Here is a 16,840-nt window from a genome sequence, read left to right as displayed (position 1 = left end):
TATTGTTAAGTTACGGTACTGGTACTTGCTAAAGAAAAAGACAAAGAAAACCCAAAAAATAAATTTGTGATATTCTAAAAAAGATATCAAGATATGTCTACATCAATTGAAATATATAAAAAAAATATACCGGTACGGATTCAAATAATATGGATATCGATATCGAAGTTGTTCAATCAAAATCAGGTTCGTCGCAAACACGGTGCCCTATTTTGAATACAACTTCATTTTCAACAAGTCCAACCCGAGCTTCACTTATCGAGCTAGATCTAGCTTGGGTGCCCAAACGAGCTTATTTGTAATCTAATTTTCATTTAATAATTATTATATATAAATTTATGATAAATAATCGAATAATACATATCATGTTATATATAAAATTATAATTGAATAAACACACACACGCATATATATAATATATAAATCATCATCATCGTACTTAGTATATCCCACCAATAGCAAAGCTATGGTAGGGTCTGAGGAGGGTAAGATGTAGACAGCCTTACCTCTACCCCATGAGGATAGAGAGGCTGCTTCCGATGAGACCCTCGGCTCGAAAGTAGTTTTGCATCAAGCCTTGGACATAAGGCACATAGCACTCAATCATCGGGACACCGGCTGATTGGTGCATGTACCCTTGTCTTTCGGCTATCAACGCCACCAAATGATGCCTGATTAACCTTCCGCCACTTTTAACGTTATTTTCACGAGATTAGTAAATGCATATAAGTTAATTAATAAATAACTGAGTCGAGTCTGAGTCAAACTTGAACTTGAAAAACCACTCACAGGTAAAGCTCAATCTTTAGAAATCGAGCTCAACACTAGTCGAGCTCGCTTCATTAACACCCCTGCTCTTAAGTCGAAGTAGACATGTGAATTCTTGCAACTATGTTCGGGTTCGGCTCGTTTACACCTAACACCCTTACTCTTAAGTTAATGTAGACATGTCACATGTTGATTCTCATTCCTGATTCCTGCAGCTCGAGCAACAAGGCAGAGTTAGACGCGGCTGTTGAGGAGGCAAAAAACTTCTTGGACAAGGCGGTAAAGCCTGTATTAGTTGGCGGCCCAAAACTCCGGGTGGCAAAGGCTAAGGAAGCGTTTGCAGAGTTAGCAGACGCTAGCGGATATGCATTGTCTGTAATGCCATCGGGTAAAGGAATGGTACCCGAGACCCATGAGCACTTTATCGGCACCTATTGGGGTGCGGTCGGGACTTCGTTTTGTAGTGAGATTGTTGAGTCAGCGGACGCTTATTTGTTCGCGGGGCCCATTTTCAACGACTATAGTTCGGTTGGCTACTCATTGTTACTCAAGAAAGAAAAGGCTATAATTGTCCAGCCGGACCGTGTGGTTATTGGTAACGGGCCCGCTTTTGGAACTGTTTTGATGAAAGATTTTCTTGAAGAGCTCGCGAAAGTGATCACTAAAAACACTACCGCTTACGAGAATTACCATCGGATATTTGTGCCCGATGGGCTGCCAAGCCCACCAGAACCTAATGACCCGTTACCGGGTCAATATTCTGTTCCAACACATTCAGAAAATGCTTACCAGTGACACTGCAGTTCTTGCAGAGACAGGTGACTCATGGTTTAACTGTCAGAAGTTGAAGCTGCCCGAAGGATGCGGGTATGAAAATTATCAAATATTATTGTAAAGATCAGTTTCTTGTGATTTATACAGAGAGAACTTTGTGTTTCTCGTGTAGGTACGAATTCCAAATGCAGTATGGCTCGATTGGGTGGTCTGTCGGTGCGCTTCTTGGCTATGCCCAGTCTATACCCGACAAGCGGGTTATTGCTTGCATTGGGGATGGCAGTTTTCAGGTAAAAAAAAATACCTATACTACCTTAGTTCGGGTTCTATAAAGTCGATCCGTGCCACCTAAGAGTGTTAATTGTGACAGTTTAACGGGTTGACAAGCTGAATTGTCCAACTCAAACACGACCCGTAATTTTATTCGTTTCAAAAACAATAATTCTAATCCACAAACTTAAAATTGTGTAACCCGAACACAACCCGTTTAGCTCATTTGTCTAAACGCATTAAACGGGATGTGTTAATAGAGTTGGTAGGTTGAAAAAAACAGGTCATAAATGAGTTACTGGGATAGTGGGCTGCTCGAGCTCGGCTCGTTAAAAAGCTTGATCAAGCCGAGCTTAATCGAGCCCGAGCCTAAAAGTAAGCTCGTTTAATAAACGAGCCCGAGCCCGAGCTTCACTTATCGAGCTCGAGCCGGCTCGCGAGCCTAAGCGAGCCTGTCATTTATATACTTTTCTAAAATATATATTTAATAGTTATTAATTAATATATATATAATGTTATGAAAAAATAAATAAAAATAACTATATAATATATATTATTTTATACATAAATTTATAATAGAAAAAAATATATAAAAATAATTATAATTATATAAAAAAATAATTGATAAATAGTAAACGAGCCGAGCTCGAGCTCTGGGTAAACTAAACGAGCTGAGCTCGAGCCTAGTCGAGCTTGGGCTCAGCTCGTTTGCACCCCTTGTAAAGTGGGATGATATGTTTAACTAAACAAGTTGGTAGGTTGACCTGTCTAACTAAAAAGGTTGGCAAATCAACCAGTTTAGCAAACAAGTTAACCGTAACATGATTGTTTCATAAACTGATTACATATGCCAACCCAAATATAATATTTCTGTGTCGTGTCAAAAAATGCCACCCTTTAGTGTTACTTGTTTGACCCGTTAGATACAAAAACATAGCCCAAACCGGCTAACGAACAAGTAAACAAGTCAAAACCGTCACCTGCATGTATAGGTAACAGCACAAGACGTGTCAACAATGATAAGAATCGAGCAAAAGAGCATAATATTCCTAATAAACAACGGGGGCTACACCATCGAAGTAGAGATCCACGACGGGCCTTACAACTTGATCAAGAACTGGAACTACACAGGCCTCATAGAAGCGTTCCATAACGGTGAAGGCAATCTCTGGACTGCAAAGGTAATCAATCTTAATAACAATTAGAAGTTAGAACTCAGTTAGCAATTAACTAATAATAATAATAATATTATTAATATTTGACAGGTAAACTGTGAAGAGGAGCTGATAGAAGCAATAGCAACAGCAACAGAGAAAGAAGATCATTTGTGCTTCATAGAAGTGATTGTTCATAAAGATGATACCAGCAAAGAACTGCTTGAATGGGGATCAAGGGTCTGCTCGGCTAATAGTCGGTCTCCTAATCCGCAGTAATTTAATATCTTTGATTATGTAATTGGATGATGATGATGATGATGATGTTTTGATAACCAGATCCATAAAACTTAGTAATTCATTCAATGGCATAATGCTAAAATCAGGATATCATTTTCTGAATAAAATTAGCAGTGTTGGAAAAATTGAAAAGTCGACGATTAGTCAGTAGTCGGAGATGGCCAAATCGGCACCAGTCGGTCCAAATCGCACATATAAAGATATGTGTGTTTATATATACTAACATATTTCAAAATATAAATCTAACTTTACTGGTGAGAGGTAGGGGTTCAAACTTCACTACCACTAATTTATATGGGAGATATGAGGGATGATCCTGGCTTACCATGGTTCGAGTCCTGATCTCACCCGGTTTTACCGGCTCCTCGCTGTCGTGCCGTTTGGCGGGCGTGGGGTCGGGTTTTATCCGGTGAATCCCTCAATAGATGGACCGCTAGGGGCTCCGTCCGTCCGGACTAGTGGCCGGCTCGGGCTACCTTTAGCCAATGGGGGCCGCGTACGGAGTACCCGGCGTTACTTAGTTGACAGTTCAAAAAAAACTATACTATTAAAGCAATTCTAAGACCATTTTCCCTATTCCTATTGGTTGTTGATTAAACCTTCCATGTATATTAAACACTTCTCTAATTTTCATTTTAATAAAATAAATCAAAAATATATTTAAATAAGATGCAATAAATTTCATTAATTATTCTCTTTCATATTTAATTTAATTTTAATCTTGAATATTTTATAATTATCTTTCAAATTAATAATTATAATTCATAATTTTGACTCCGGCTAATTAAATTCATTTTAGGGAATTTCTAGACAATTAATGATATTTACGAAATTATCACTACTAAATTATATAATATTAAAAATTTATTTCATCACAGGTCAAATACTCATTTATTTAGGCAAGGTACTTACTATTTAGCATTTCTATTCGAATAATTATAAATATCATTAAGCAAACCTTTAGGAATAAAATAATAAGAACCATCCACAAACGTGAATTTCGTCATATATACCATTTTGAAATTTAATTTAAAACCTTTTAATAACCTAACAAAAGGAAATATTTAATTATGGAATTTCTATATTCTAATTAATTATTAATTATGGCTGGGGTTGAGCTGCCAGGTCAGCTTGGAAAAATTTTATTTCCATTAACTGTCTTAACACATTTTTCATTAGATTTTTAATTTAGTTTCTAAACGAACTTGACTTTAGGCGAAGTTAACCCTCGGGCGAACTTAGCTCTAGGCGAAGTTAACCTTAGGCGAACTTAGCTTTAGGCGAAGTTACCAGCTAGGCGAACTTAGCTTTACAGCGAAGTTGCCATCAGGCGAACTTGGCTTCAGGCGAAGTTGTCATTAGGCGAACTTGGCCCCGAACCCGGTAGCCCTACTTTAGCGTCGGATTTACTCATAAACACAGTTCTTCAAATCAGAGTTTATTAAAACTTTTCGCGGGATATAAAACATCAATCATTTGTTATAAAACATTAAATCTTTTCTTTGATACCATAACACAAAACTTTATATTTAAAACATCTTTACTTCTTTCTTCAGATGCCAGCCGTTCAATCCATGCCATGTGTCATCCTCATGCTAACTCTATAATCAGCTCACCTGCGTGCATACTAAAAGTCAGCTACGCTGAGTGAGTTCTAGTTAATCGAACGCCATACAATACATACACATACATACATATCCGTAGATACATATCCATACTTCACTAGTTACCATTCTGTTCTACGTACATACTTGCTACCATACATACATACATATCTACAATCACTAACCTCAGTCTACCGAGAGTACGTTCATAGTCCGCCGTCTATACCCGTACTCAAGGTTGTGAACACGTACAAGGTTCGCAGTCCTTACCTATGTTCACCATTTATGGTACGTACAAGGTTCGCGGTCCTTCCCTATACCATAATACATCCACAACACGTACAAGGTTCACAGTCCTTCCCTATGTTGCAACCTAATTCATAGCACGTACGAGGTTCGCAGTCCTCCCCTATGCTACAAAATCAGCACGTATAAGGTTCACAGTCCTTTCCTATGCTGACATACATCCACAACACGTACAAGGTTCGCAGTCCTTCCCTATGTTGCAACCTAATTCATAACACGTACGAGGTTCGCAGTCCTCCCCTATGCTACAAAATCAGCACGTATAAGGTTCACAGTCCTTTCCTATGCTTACATCTATTATCTACATCACGTATAAGGCTCGCAGTCCTTAACTATGCCATCACCTGCCAAGTCTATGTCCAACAGGAGTTAGAGGGATTCGCCACCCTAACTTACTATGTCGAACGTAGGACTCACATACCATTCGTGTACCTGTATACACATACTTCACATATACAATAATTACATTATAGCATAAGAACACTCTAGGCGTTCTTTACATCATTCATTTAACAACCATACCCCTTGTCGATACGTGCAACATCCGAAGATCGTTCACGCCCCGACAAGTATTCATTTGTAATGTTCATACATCTTCGATATATAATATTCGTATCTTTATTTTTAACCTGACAGTACGCGCAATATCTGAAGATCGTTCGCGTACCGACAAGTAATCATTCATATCCATCACATATATCACATATGGCATTCACTTATCACTTAGGATAAATGTATTAACAACACATCGAGTATGCACACAGCCCCGAAAACATAACAAGGAATAGGGCTAGAAACTCACCTGAACACGGTTACGTTCACCGTTAATCGTAATCCCTTTCTTCAGTTGTGCACGGCTGACTGTATAACAAATATGCGTATCAATTAACTATCACTTCTCATAATGTATTTCTATCTTTAAATGACCCACAACGAACGGGGGTCCGGGGGCAACGCCCCTGGCAGCGGGGTCTAGGGGCGGCAACCCCTAGCAGGGTCCAAGGGGCAGAGCCCCTGGCTGGGGTCGAGCTGACAGGTCAGCTTGGAAAAATTTTATTTCCATTAACTGTCTTAACACATTTTTCATTAGATTTTTAATTTATTTTCTAAACGAACTTGACTTTAAGCGAAGTTAAACCTCGGGCGAACTTAGCTCTAGGCGAAGTTAACCTTAGGCGAACTTAGCTTTAGGCGAAGTTACCAGCTAGGCGAACTTAGCTTTACAGCGAAGTTGCCATCAGGCGAACTTGGCTTCAGGCGAAGTTGTCATCAGGCGAACTTGGCCTCAGGCGAAGTTACCAGTTAGGTGAACTTAACTTTACAGCGAAGTTGCCATCAGGCGAACTTAGCTTGCAGGCGAAGTTCATCGCTTTGAAGGCGAAGTTGCCCAGTTGCAGGCGAAGTTGTCCAGATCAGCCGCTGTTCGGTTTCTGTCCAGCATTTTGAGCGATTTTAACACCCTTGCTATGGTTCAATATCACCCACTACGCTTCCCGACCATTTTCGGTCGCTTATACACTAAAAAGCTTGGATCTTTAAACTTCAAAGATCAAGAATCATACCTTTTTAAGCTTGTTTGGATCTCTTTTAACTTGTTAACACACTAATCGCTCTCTCTCTCTCTCTCGGATCTGCCCGTTCCTCTCCTCGGCCTGGCGGCGGTGTAGATGGTGTGTGTGTGTTTTTGGAGTGTGTGTGTGTAGAAAGTAAGGAAATGAAGATATTTTTGGGTTTAGGGGATATTTATATCCCTGAAATCCCATGGACCTAAGGCCCATTCTCATTTAACCCGTCTCCATTAATCCAACACTAGCCCGACTCATACCAACTCCTACTCTATTATTTATTTCCTGACAACCCGAGTAAACTTTCCCTCTATTAGTAAGTATTATAATTAATATCACTTTGAAATTTCGGGATGTTACAGTTGAATTTTAAATTACGGAATTTGTATATTTTAATTAAAGGTGGTATATCATTTGATTAAGGATTTGATTAAGCATCCTTAATGTTTACTATACATTTTTACTATAAATACCGATGTTGACCCATTGAATGATTCTAAATTCAGCAAATATTGATTTAAATATATGGTGTTGATTTTACTTTTCAATTATATTAAAACCAAATTAGTAACTTATTTTTCCACACCTTATATGAATTAATTAATTATTTAAATACTGATTAATTATATTATGTTGAGTATTTTTATTAATAATTCATATGAATAAATTAAAACACTAGACAATCAATGATTATTAATAATTCATATGAATAAAAAATTCTAAAATAAATTAAAATACTAGACAATCAATGATTATTAATAATTATTGAATATTTTTAAAATCGGGTCAAACATCATAACTAACCTATTAATGTAATTATGATATTAATTATTCTAATTATTATAAGAATTCAAAAACTTACCAAATCATCTCATTTACATTATATAAATCTCAAGATTGAAATCCCTAACCATTTTAATCTCTCTCTCTCTCTCTCTTGGCTTATTCCTCAACCGTCTTCTATATTTCGGTAATGACCGATTTTGTTATAAGTTTTTATGGTAAGGTTCTATTGTTTCCGGTAATGTTTTATATTTATTTTAATTGTTATATGATTTTTTTATAATCTCTTTAGGTTGTAATTCAAAATCCAAGATTGAATTGATATGTTGAAGTTATTGCGGTTTTACGGTAACGTTTTCCGGTAAGGTTTTATATTTATTTTAATTTTAATATTACTTTGTTATAATATCTTTAGATTCTATATCAAAATCCAGTATTAAACAGATAATTTTCCGTTTTTGTTTGTATTTATATTAATAATTATATGATTTTTTTCTTATAATTTTTTAGGTTATATATCAAAATCGAAGATTCGGTGGAGATCTCCACTATTTAGTTTTTCCGGTAACGCGATTCAAATTTTCCGGTTGTAAGTTATAACATCAATTTTACATTTTTTCACATGATTCAAATCTTCCATAATTTATAATATATTTATTATGTGATATTAATATTCATATTAATATTTAATTTTATCATTTCAGGTTATTGTCCCCAACTCGGTATAGCTAATTTCATGGATTGAGAATTGTTTGATAAAATGTCTTTTATTTTTGTTTAATATTGATTTATATTTATGTTAATATTCATGTATTTATTTATTTTTCACAATTTATGTAATTTAATTGATTATTGTATAATCCTGAAATAAATTTTGTTGATTATTCTATAATACATTAAATTATCTATAGTAAGATAATCAATCTTATATTGTTGTTGGTCAAAGTCCAATTATATTGAATAGGTTTAAATAACATTTATATATTTGATTATATTGAATATGTTTAAATAACAACAATTTGAATAAATTAAAGATTTGACTCAATTTGACCATTTATATTGAATAGGTTAAAATAAAATTTACATATTTAAACATAATTCTCATTCCTAATTTGACTAAATTTTTTCAACCCTTTTTATTTTTTTGAATACCATTCATAAATATAAACTCATTTCATAATTATTCAATATTCATGCATTAAATAAAAAAATTATTAGTTTCTTCTAAATATTTCAAGTTATTGTGAATTTAATGTCAATTTCAACTAAATTCCTTAAATGAATAATAAAAATTATTTATTTGAACCATTTTGAAATTCGAATTCTTGACCACTTATATGAAGTTTACAAAAATATGTTATACAGCTAATAATACGGTGCTCACGTACATTATAGAATCTTTAATATATTTTATCAATTTAATATGTCTTTATTATAATTTTTTAATTACCGTGTTTTAATTAAGGTAACCAATAAATTATTATTGTTAATTAGTTAATGTATTTTTGTTTTTATAAAGATTCTTATAATACGTGTTTTAGTTAGGTTAGGTGATATTATGTTTTAAACACGATTAATTACAATATAATTAAAATTGATATGTTTAAATCCATGCCATATTTCAAGATAGAGCATAAAATTAGTAATGTACAAGAATAAGTTAGTAATTGATATTTATTACCATTAATATAATTAATCATATCAATTAAATGAATTTCGGTAACTGATATGAATTGTCAATTACCATACATCTAAAATTAGACCCAAGTAACAATAAAATAAATAATTAAGCCTAGAATAATATTTGTTTAGCTTTATAAAAAAATAATGTATGCTAATTAAGCCTATATACTAAAATAATTTTTAATAGAGACGGGATATGAATTTGAAAATTTTAATTGAGTCAACTAAATAAAAATAAATGTATAAACTAACTTCAAAGGATGTTTATTATACGGGATATGATACAATTAATTAAGCCTATGTGTATACTGTATTTCTTTATTAAAATGATGTTTACTAAAGAATGGATAATATAATATTCATGTATAATATAAGATAATAATAGACAAATAGAAATATAAGATTTTTAGTTTAAGATATACGATATATTTTATTATGCTGTACCATATTTTGAATCTTCGAATATTTTATTAAATAGACAATTCTGGTAATTAAGCCTATATATTAAAATAATGTTTAATGTCAATTAAAATAAAATACTTACGTAATAATAAATGCAGAATAATATAAATTAATTAATAGAAATTATTAATCATTTAACAGAATTGATTGTATAGTATTTTAATTTATTTTAGAATTATTTTATTACTCTATAGATTCATTATTATTATTAATGAATTTTACGTGTTTTAGTTAGCCAGAGGTTCAATTTTTTTATTTGACCAACTTATAATTATGTTTAAATGTCAAGATGCATGCTTAAAATAAACCACACATATTTTCGATAACCATTTTATAATCATAGCTCATTGTCTCTTGAAACTAACAAAATTCAAATATGAGCCAGACATGAACAATATTTCACGAAAAACTAACTCAAAAGAAAGTGTATGGAATTTATATAATTTACCGAAACAAATATGACCTTTTAAAGTTAATAGTTAGACATTTCAATTAAAAAATTGATTGTTTTCCTTGATGGTAAGTTACTAACTATATATTTTTTTTTCCAGTTTGGCATTTGTTAGAAATATTTCGAATTTGTAGCAGCCAAGTCCAAGAGATTCGCAATACAAAGTTCATCATTCATTTCAAAGTTTATACTGTTTGGATAAATGAGACGAATGTTGTGGGTTATTAGTTTACTTGTAATCGTCTTGGTATTCACACATATAATCTTAGATATTCACTATAATTGATTATTTATGCTAAATAATCATCATCTTTAATTTTAATGATACATTCCAATCATTTATAAATTTATTTATTTCTGTTTTTAAGAATCGAATTTGAAAACTCTTTTGTAGTTTTTAATAGTCTCCAATCTCAACATAGTTTTCATCTTTTGTATTTGAACAATTTTTAATTACGCATAAATGTCAATATTATTGTATACAATTGAAAAAAGAATTATATAATGAAATTAATTTTAAATAAAGTAATGATGTTAAATAGTTTGAAGCATAATTTACTGCAGATTGCAATCAATTTAATAAAATTTTAATCTGGGAATGACTTCTATGTAATATAATAAAAATTAACTGGTTTAATTTTAATTATCTCTGTATTATTGTAGTTATACTTAATTGGTGAAATTAGTAGAATAAAAATTTATTGGTTCGATTTAACTTAATACATTTAACTAAAATGTCTTTGAATCGAAATAAAACAAAAGTTTAATTACAAAATAATTTATAATAAAATATACCTTTATTTATTTATTAATGTTGAAATGAAACTCATAATACCTAAGACTTTAGTTGTATATTTACTCAGGTGGCTATGATTTATTTTGTTTTTTATATTGTGAAGCAAAATGACTTTTTTTTAATAAAATGTCGAAGAAGTTGATGGTGGGCTAATATGATGACAACATGTTCATGTCTTCGTTTGGTTTTTTAATTTAGGTGTATAGTAAGTTTGTGTAAGTATTAACTTTTTATGCATACAATCTAAATGTTTAATATTTTGGTTACAAAGTAATGCTAAAATATTTGTGTTGGTTTAATATGTTATTTATGAAATTTGATGGTTGTCTATATGCATATGGTTGTTTCTATGTTTTTAATCTATGTGTAACATGAGCGACTATTATAGAAATATATTGGTGGGTTAGATACTTTTACATAAATGAATTTCTGATAATCTATGTCGATTCAAGTTAACCGATAGTCTTCATATCCAGTTGAGAGTTGTGTTATTGTTGTTTCTTGTGTAATATTTCTAATTTTCATGTCTTTAATATCTATATGAACAACAAATATAAATAACCTACAATTGTCACTAAAGTTAATAGTACTTGGTTTCCCGGTATTCTAATTTTTATGTTTTGTGGATTAAAATCCTTCATTAAGTCAGCAAAATTGAAACATCATACTATATAAAATTCTGTTTTTATATTTACGCTGTTCATCTTTTTCATATATAACCATATTATATTCTATTATAGATGTCTTCAAATTAACGAAAACGTAATTTTTGGTCAATCAATGTCTTTCAATAAGAGGGGTAATTCAAACGGTTAGTCATTTTAATATTTTTTTAGTTACCCTTTAAATGTTTTTTAATAATGTATTTTTTGTAAACGTGCAGCTTCAACACCAAGAGAAGTACTTACTAGCATTTTGAACGGTAACATTTTATTTTAAACGCGTTAATACAATATATTGTATTAAAATGTATTTTTTATTAACTAAAATGTAGTAAATAAAAATTAATATTTTATTAACTAAAAATTATGCACTTTTAACAGAAAATTATAAACGATTTTTATTATATTTATTATTAACTACATTATACATTTTTTATAAACATTTTTTTAATAACATTGAATGTATATTCACACATTTCTTTTTTCTATTTTCTTTTTTAGAAATGATACGAAACATAATTTTCAGTTATCCAATCCTATTTTATTTTCTTAAAACCAACTAAAATATGTGTTTTAATTAAGATGTGTATACGAATCAATTTATGTTAATTAGAGGCGCAAAGATATTTCTCCATTATTTTTTTACTTATACTTGGTTAACACAACTTATATTGTTTCCATACTTTGCAACAAAATTCACAAATTTAGTCGTGGTCCATATAAAAAATCAGTTTTTTGGTTTTTAAGTAAGATCATACAGATTATTTTTTTATATTTTAATTTGAACTAAAATTTTCATACACATTATGCTAAATAAAACCAAAAAGACCAAAATTATTTTGACTCAATTGGTTCTAAAAGTCGATGTGCCAATAATGTTACTAAAGAATATGGATTAGAAGAACGGTTTGTGTGATGGAACTAGATTGCGAGTAATTAATTTGGGTAAGCGTTTTGTTGTAGTAAAAGTTATTTCAGGTACTAATACTGGTTGTCACACTTATATAATTCGTTGTGGTATAACACATTCAGATAAGAAACTTTCGTTTAAATTGAAAATAAAGTAGTTTTTTCCAGTTGTATTATATTTTGCAATGACCATTAACAAAAGTCAAGGTTAATCTCTAGCAAGAGTTGACTATCTCAAAGACCCGGTGTTTACACATAGACAACTCTATGTAGTTTTATCAAGAGTGAAGAGTGGTGTTAAAATTATTATATTAAACAAAGAAGACAAAGTTACAAATAAAGAATAAATCTGGTTTATAAGGAAGTCTTTTAGTAGCTTATGAATTTTACATTTTTAACTTTTGATTATATTTTCAAAGATTGTAATTTGAATGTTGTTTGGGTTTATCTTTGTATTTCACAACCATTGGTTTTCGTACCAATATTATTTACAACTTAAAGTATGTTGTCGTCCCGAATAACATATAACAACTTATGTTGTCTTTTCAAATGACATGTGTTTGTTCGAAAATTTCAATATTTCCACCCGTGTCGTACATGGGTTCTAACCTAGTTACATATAAAAATTCCAATAGAATGCTCCCGGTTAATCGCTACCAATACCTCACCGGCCGACTAGCACCTAATAAAGTCTACAACACTGAAAAATTAGGCTTCAACAAAACTACTTAACCAAATGTATACATAAATAGGGTGCAAACATATCAAGCTGCTTGATCTAGGATCGATAAAAACTTGAAATGAGACAAGCATTTCCAAGCCATCGCCAACCCCGGGTCTCAAACGAAGCTCGTTTACTTATTGAGATTCGAGCTCGAGCCTTGTTTATTTTAAGTTTTACATATTAATTTTACATTGCATGACCAAGCTTAGGCTCGTTTTAACGTTTTTCATCCAAATTAATTAAAATATATTTGCATAATTATATATAATAAATAATAAACCAGTCGAGCTAGAGCCAAGCTTAAAAAAAAAACAGTTCACCAAACAAGCCAAACTCGAGGTCTACCAAGTCAAAACAGTTGGAACTTGCGCCTAGTAAGTCAAAACGAGCCAATTTATTTGGTAATCGAGCCTAGTCTAGCTCGGACTCAACTCGTTTGCACCTCTATTATAAATTAACTCAGTAAATTCTCAATATTTGGTTTATGTAATTGGATGATGATTTGATAATCAGATCCATAAAACCTAAGTAACTCATTCAATTGCATAACAATAAAATAAGATAATCAAAATTGAATAAAACTAGGGTTGTAACAAAACTCCATAGCCAAATGTATCATCAAAGAGCAGTACATAATTCAAAGATCAAATGAAACTAAACATTAATTAAAACAGTGAATCATCACCAGAAGAAAGATGTGGTTCTTTCTACTTGGATCGTTGTCTCATCTTTCGACGCTTCCTCTTCAACCTCCTCATTCTCTTCTTCTTCCACTATACAAATATTATTATTATTGTTATAATCAAAGTTTGTTAAATTAATTAAAGCGAAATTGAAATGAATTAGAGTAAGTGTTGTGTAACTGATAATAATAATAATTACCTTAGCTCTCATGGTGAAGTCGACGGGATTTCAGAGCTCTTACAGCAGCAAGTGAAGGATAACGGTAATGAATGTTTATAATTTATAGTGAAACCCTAGCGGGTTTTGTTTTGCTGGGCTGGGTTAAAGATGGATCGGTTACTATACCCGGAACATATTATTTATTTTTTAGTTTTTGAACCGTACCGAAACATATTATTAATCAAACCAAAAATGAAAATAAAATTACACCAATTTAACTAACTTATCGATCTACACTTAGATCTATTCTTAAATCAAATGCCAAAAGATTTTATGTCTCCGATAATGTCTTCCGCTTTAACCTCAATTCCTCCGAGCATCTTATCATTTATCGCTTTTCAAATACTCCAACAAGCAATAACTTTGATCTCATGAAGCGTGTCATTCTCTACATCTCCAAGCTTGATGGACTTGTGAAGCTTTAAAAGGTCTCTAACAGAAAAACCATAAATAGATGACACTTTACACCAACGACTAATGTGATCTCAAACAACCACCGCAACACCACAATCCATAGTTATATGGTCTGCCGACTTGCCTTTCACCTCACACAAAGCGGATTTATTATCCAAGACCTTTAAATTCCTTCGTTCCAACGCTCCCTCAGTAGGTAATCTATCTATCTTCGTCCTCTAAGCATGAATGTTGTACTTCGCCAAAACCCATTTACTCGACTTCATAATATAATTATTACCCATATTTTTATTTTTTTGCTATTAAACCTTTAAGTGAACTAACTGAGAACCCGCCCTCTTTATCACCTAGCCAAACCCAAGAGTCAGACCCTTCACTCCACGGAGCAGTGTTCACCGAATGAGAACACTTCTACTACTCGGTTAACTATTGTATAGTTTGGGCTTTCGTGCTAGTTTCACGTCCAACCATAGCTACCACCCAATCTCCAAAATATCAAAATATTTCCTTCACTTTGCACTTTTTTTTTCCTTTTCCAACTTGAAAATATTTGGATAAATCTCTTTTAAGGCATATACTACCAACCCAACTGTCAGCGCAAAAGCCCATCTTTTGACCATCTCCAATACCTTCCCATTTTAACTTGTTTATTGCTTTCGCAGAATTACACAAAAACACTATAAATCCCTTTGTTTCCTGAGACTACTTCCTTGGAGGACCCCTCACACCGATGAGGGGTGTATACCCTCTTGTCCTATAGACTACTATGTTTTCTTGGTTTTATATTTAATATCATTAATTGGAGTTATGAGAAGCAAGTACACTATTGATACGTAGAGTGTTACGGACTGAAACAATTGCAAGTAGAGGTGGCAAATGGGTTGGCCGGGTCGAACGAGTCATGGGTTGAAATGAGTCATGGGTTAAAACGAGTTTGGGTCAGAACGAGTCAATAAAAAAAAGGTTGTTTTGGTCTGGATCAAACCGGGTTTTGAGTTATTGTTTTTTTTATGAACGAGAATAGTGGCGGAAACATTTTGGTTTTTTTTAGATTTTTTGTTTTTTATTTATATTTTAAGTTATGATTTTTTTTTTATTTTTTATTTTTTGAATTTTTTTCTGAGAGGTTTTCTATTAAGATTAAAAACCCTCAAAAAAATATTCAAAAATAATAACAAAAAAATTATAACTCAAAATATAAATCATAAACAAAAAAAGTAAAAACACTAAATTGTTTCCGACGTTGTCATCGTTCCATAAAAAAACCCTTGAGAATCGAACTGAACCGGACCACATCAATCGAAATTGAAAAAAACAATCAAAACATAACTAAAATTCAAACCGAACAAAAACGAGTCCGGAATCGACCAAAAAGAAACCAAAACCCAACTCGTCACGGGTGAAAACTCGTGTTGGCTTGAAACCCGAACCGTACCTAATCTAATTTGAAACCTATTCCGATCTGAAACCTGTCTTGTACGAAAACCCGTTCCGATCCGAAACCTGTCACATTTATTTAGGACACTTATTTCTTTGAACAAATCGACCCATTTTGACCAAAAAATAAAATGATGGAATTTCAAATGACTCATATTGACTCATTTAATTAAAATTTTTTACCCAAACCAACTCATTTAATTTTTAAAACAACTCAAATTGACCTATTTGAAGGGGTTTGGGTCAAGATTGTCACCCATAATTGCAACGTATGAGACTTATCCCACATCGGTTGTATGGACAATTGATGTGAGATTTATAAGCCAAATAGGTTCCCTCATCTATCAGACTAGTCTTTTGGGTTGAGTTATTCTGTTTGGCTTGTAACATTGGTATCAGACCCAACCTCGGAGTGGTGGCCTGGAGGAAGCCAACCGTGACCAACGAGGACTCGAAGTGGTGGCATGGAGTGAGCCAGCCGTGACCAACGAGGACGTTGGCCCTTAAGAAGGGTGTACTGTTACGGACTGAAACAATTGCAAGGTATGTGACTTGTCTTACATCGGTTGTATGGGCAATTGATGTAGGGTTTATAAACCAAATGGGTTTCCTCGCCTATCAAACTAGTCTTTTGGATTAGTTATTCTGTTTGGCTTGTAACATAAAGCAACGAGGACGAATATCGAGCTCTTGATATCAAATATAGTCTTAATATTAGGTGTGTTTTGAGAGCTCTATTTTAATTTTTAAGGTCACCTCTAAGGAGTTATTTACATGTTACAACTTAAATCTTGCTTGGGTACTAACCTAACACTTTGAAGTTAAATAAGAGGAAATGCCCATGACTAGAACTTGACCACCCTACGATACCACGT

General features: G+C 32.5%; 1 protein-coding gene and 1 pseudogene across 2 annotated transcripts; both read left to right on the top strand.

Moving 5' to 3' along the window:
• The first annotated feature begins 954 nt into the window (after nt 1-954).
• Nucleotides 955-2,240, top strand: LOC143611990 (pyruvate decarboxylase 2-like; annotated as a pseudogene). Its single transcript, XR_013149877.1, has 2 exons — nt 955-1,635; nt 1,715-2,240. The product of XR_013149877.1 is annotated as a pyruvate decarboxylase 2-like (transcript).
• Nucleotides 2,241-2,828: 588 nt separating this feature from the next.
• Nucleotides 2,829-3,245, top strand: LOC143611989 (pyruvate decarboxylase 2-like). Its single transcript, XM_077086079.1, has 2 exons — nt 2,829-2,993; nt 3,078-3,245. Exons 1-2 carry the CDS (start codon nt 2,829-2,831, stop codon nt 3,243-3,245), a joined length of 333 nt encoding a protein of 110 aa, XP_076942194.1.
• Nucleotides 3,246-16,840: the final 13,595 nt, after the last annotated feature.

This window comes from Bidens hawaiensis, unplaced genomic scaffold (genome assembly GCF_021521415.1).
Source record: "Bidens hawaiensis isolate Kalapana, Puna unplaced genomic scaffold, B.hawaiensis_p1.1 tig00032863_1, whole genome shotgun sequence".
Classification (NCBI taxonomy): Eukaryota; Viridiplantae; Streptophyta; class Magnoliopsida; order Asterales; family Asteraceae; genus Bidens; species Bidens hawaiensis.
This window is presented reverse-complemented; position numbering and strand designations above follow the sequence as displayed.

Bases quoted from the DNA above. Each gene is read 5' to 3' on its own strand.
- LOC143611989 (XM_077086079.1), top strand. From the start codon at position 2,829: ATGATAAGAATCGAGCAAAAGAGCATAATATTCCTAATAAACAACGGG. The intron at 2,994-3,077 runs GTAATCAATCTT...AATATTTGACAG, and splicing joins GCAATCTCTGGACTGCAAAG to GTAAACTGTGAAGAGGAGCT.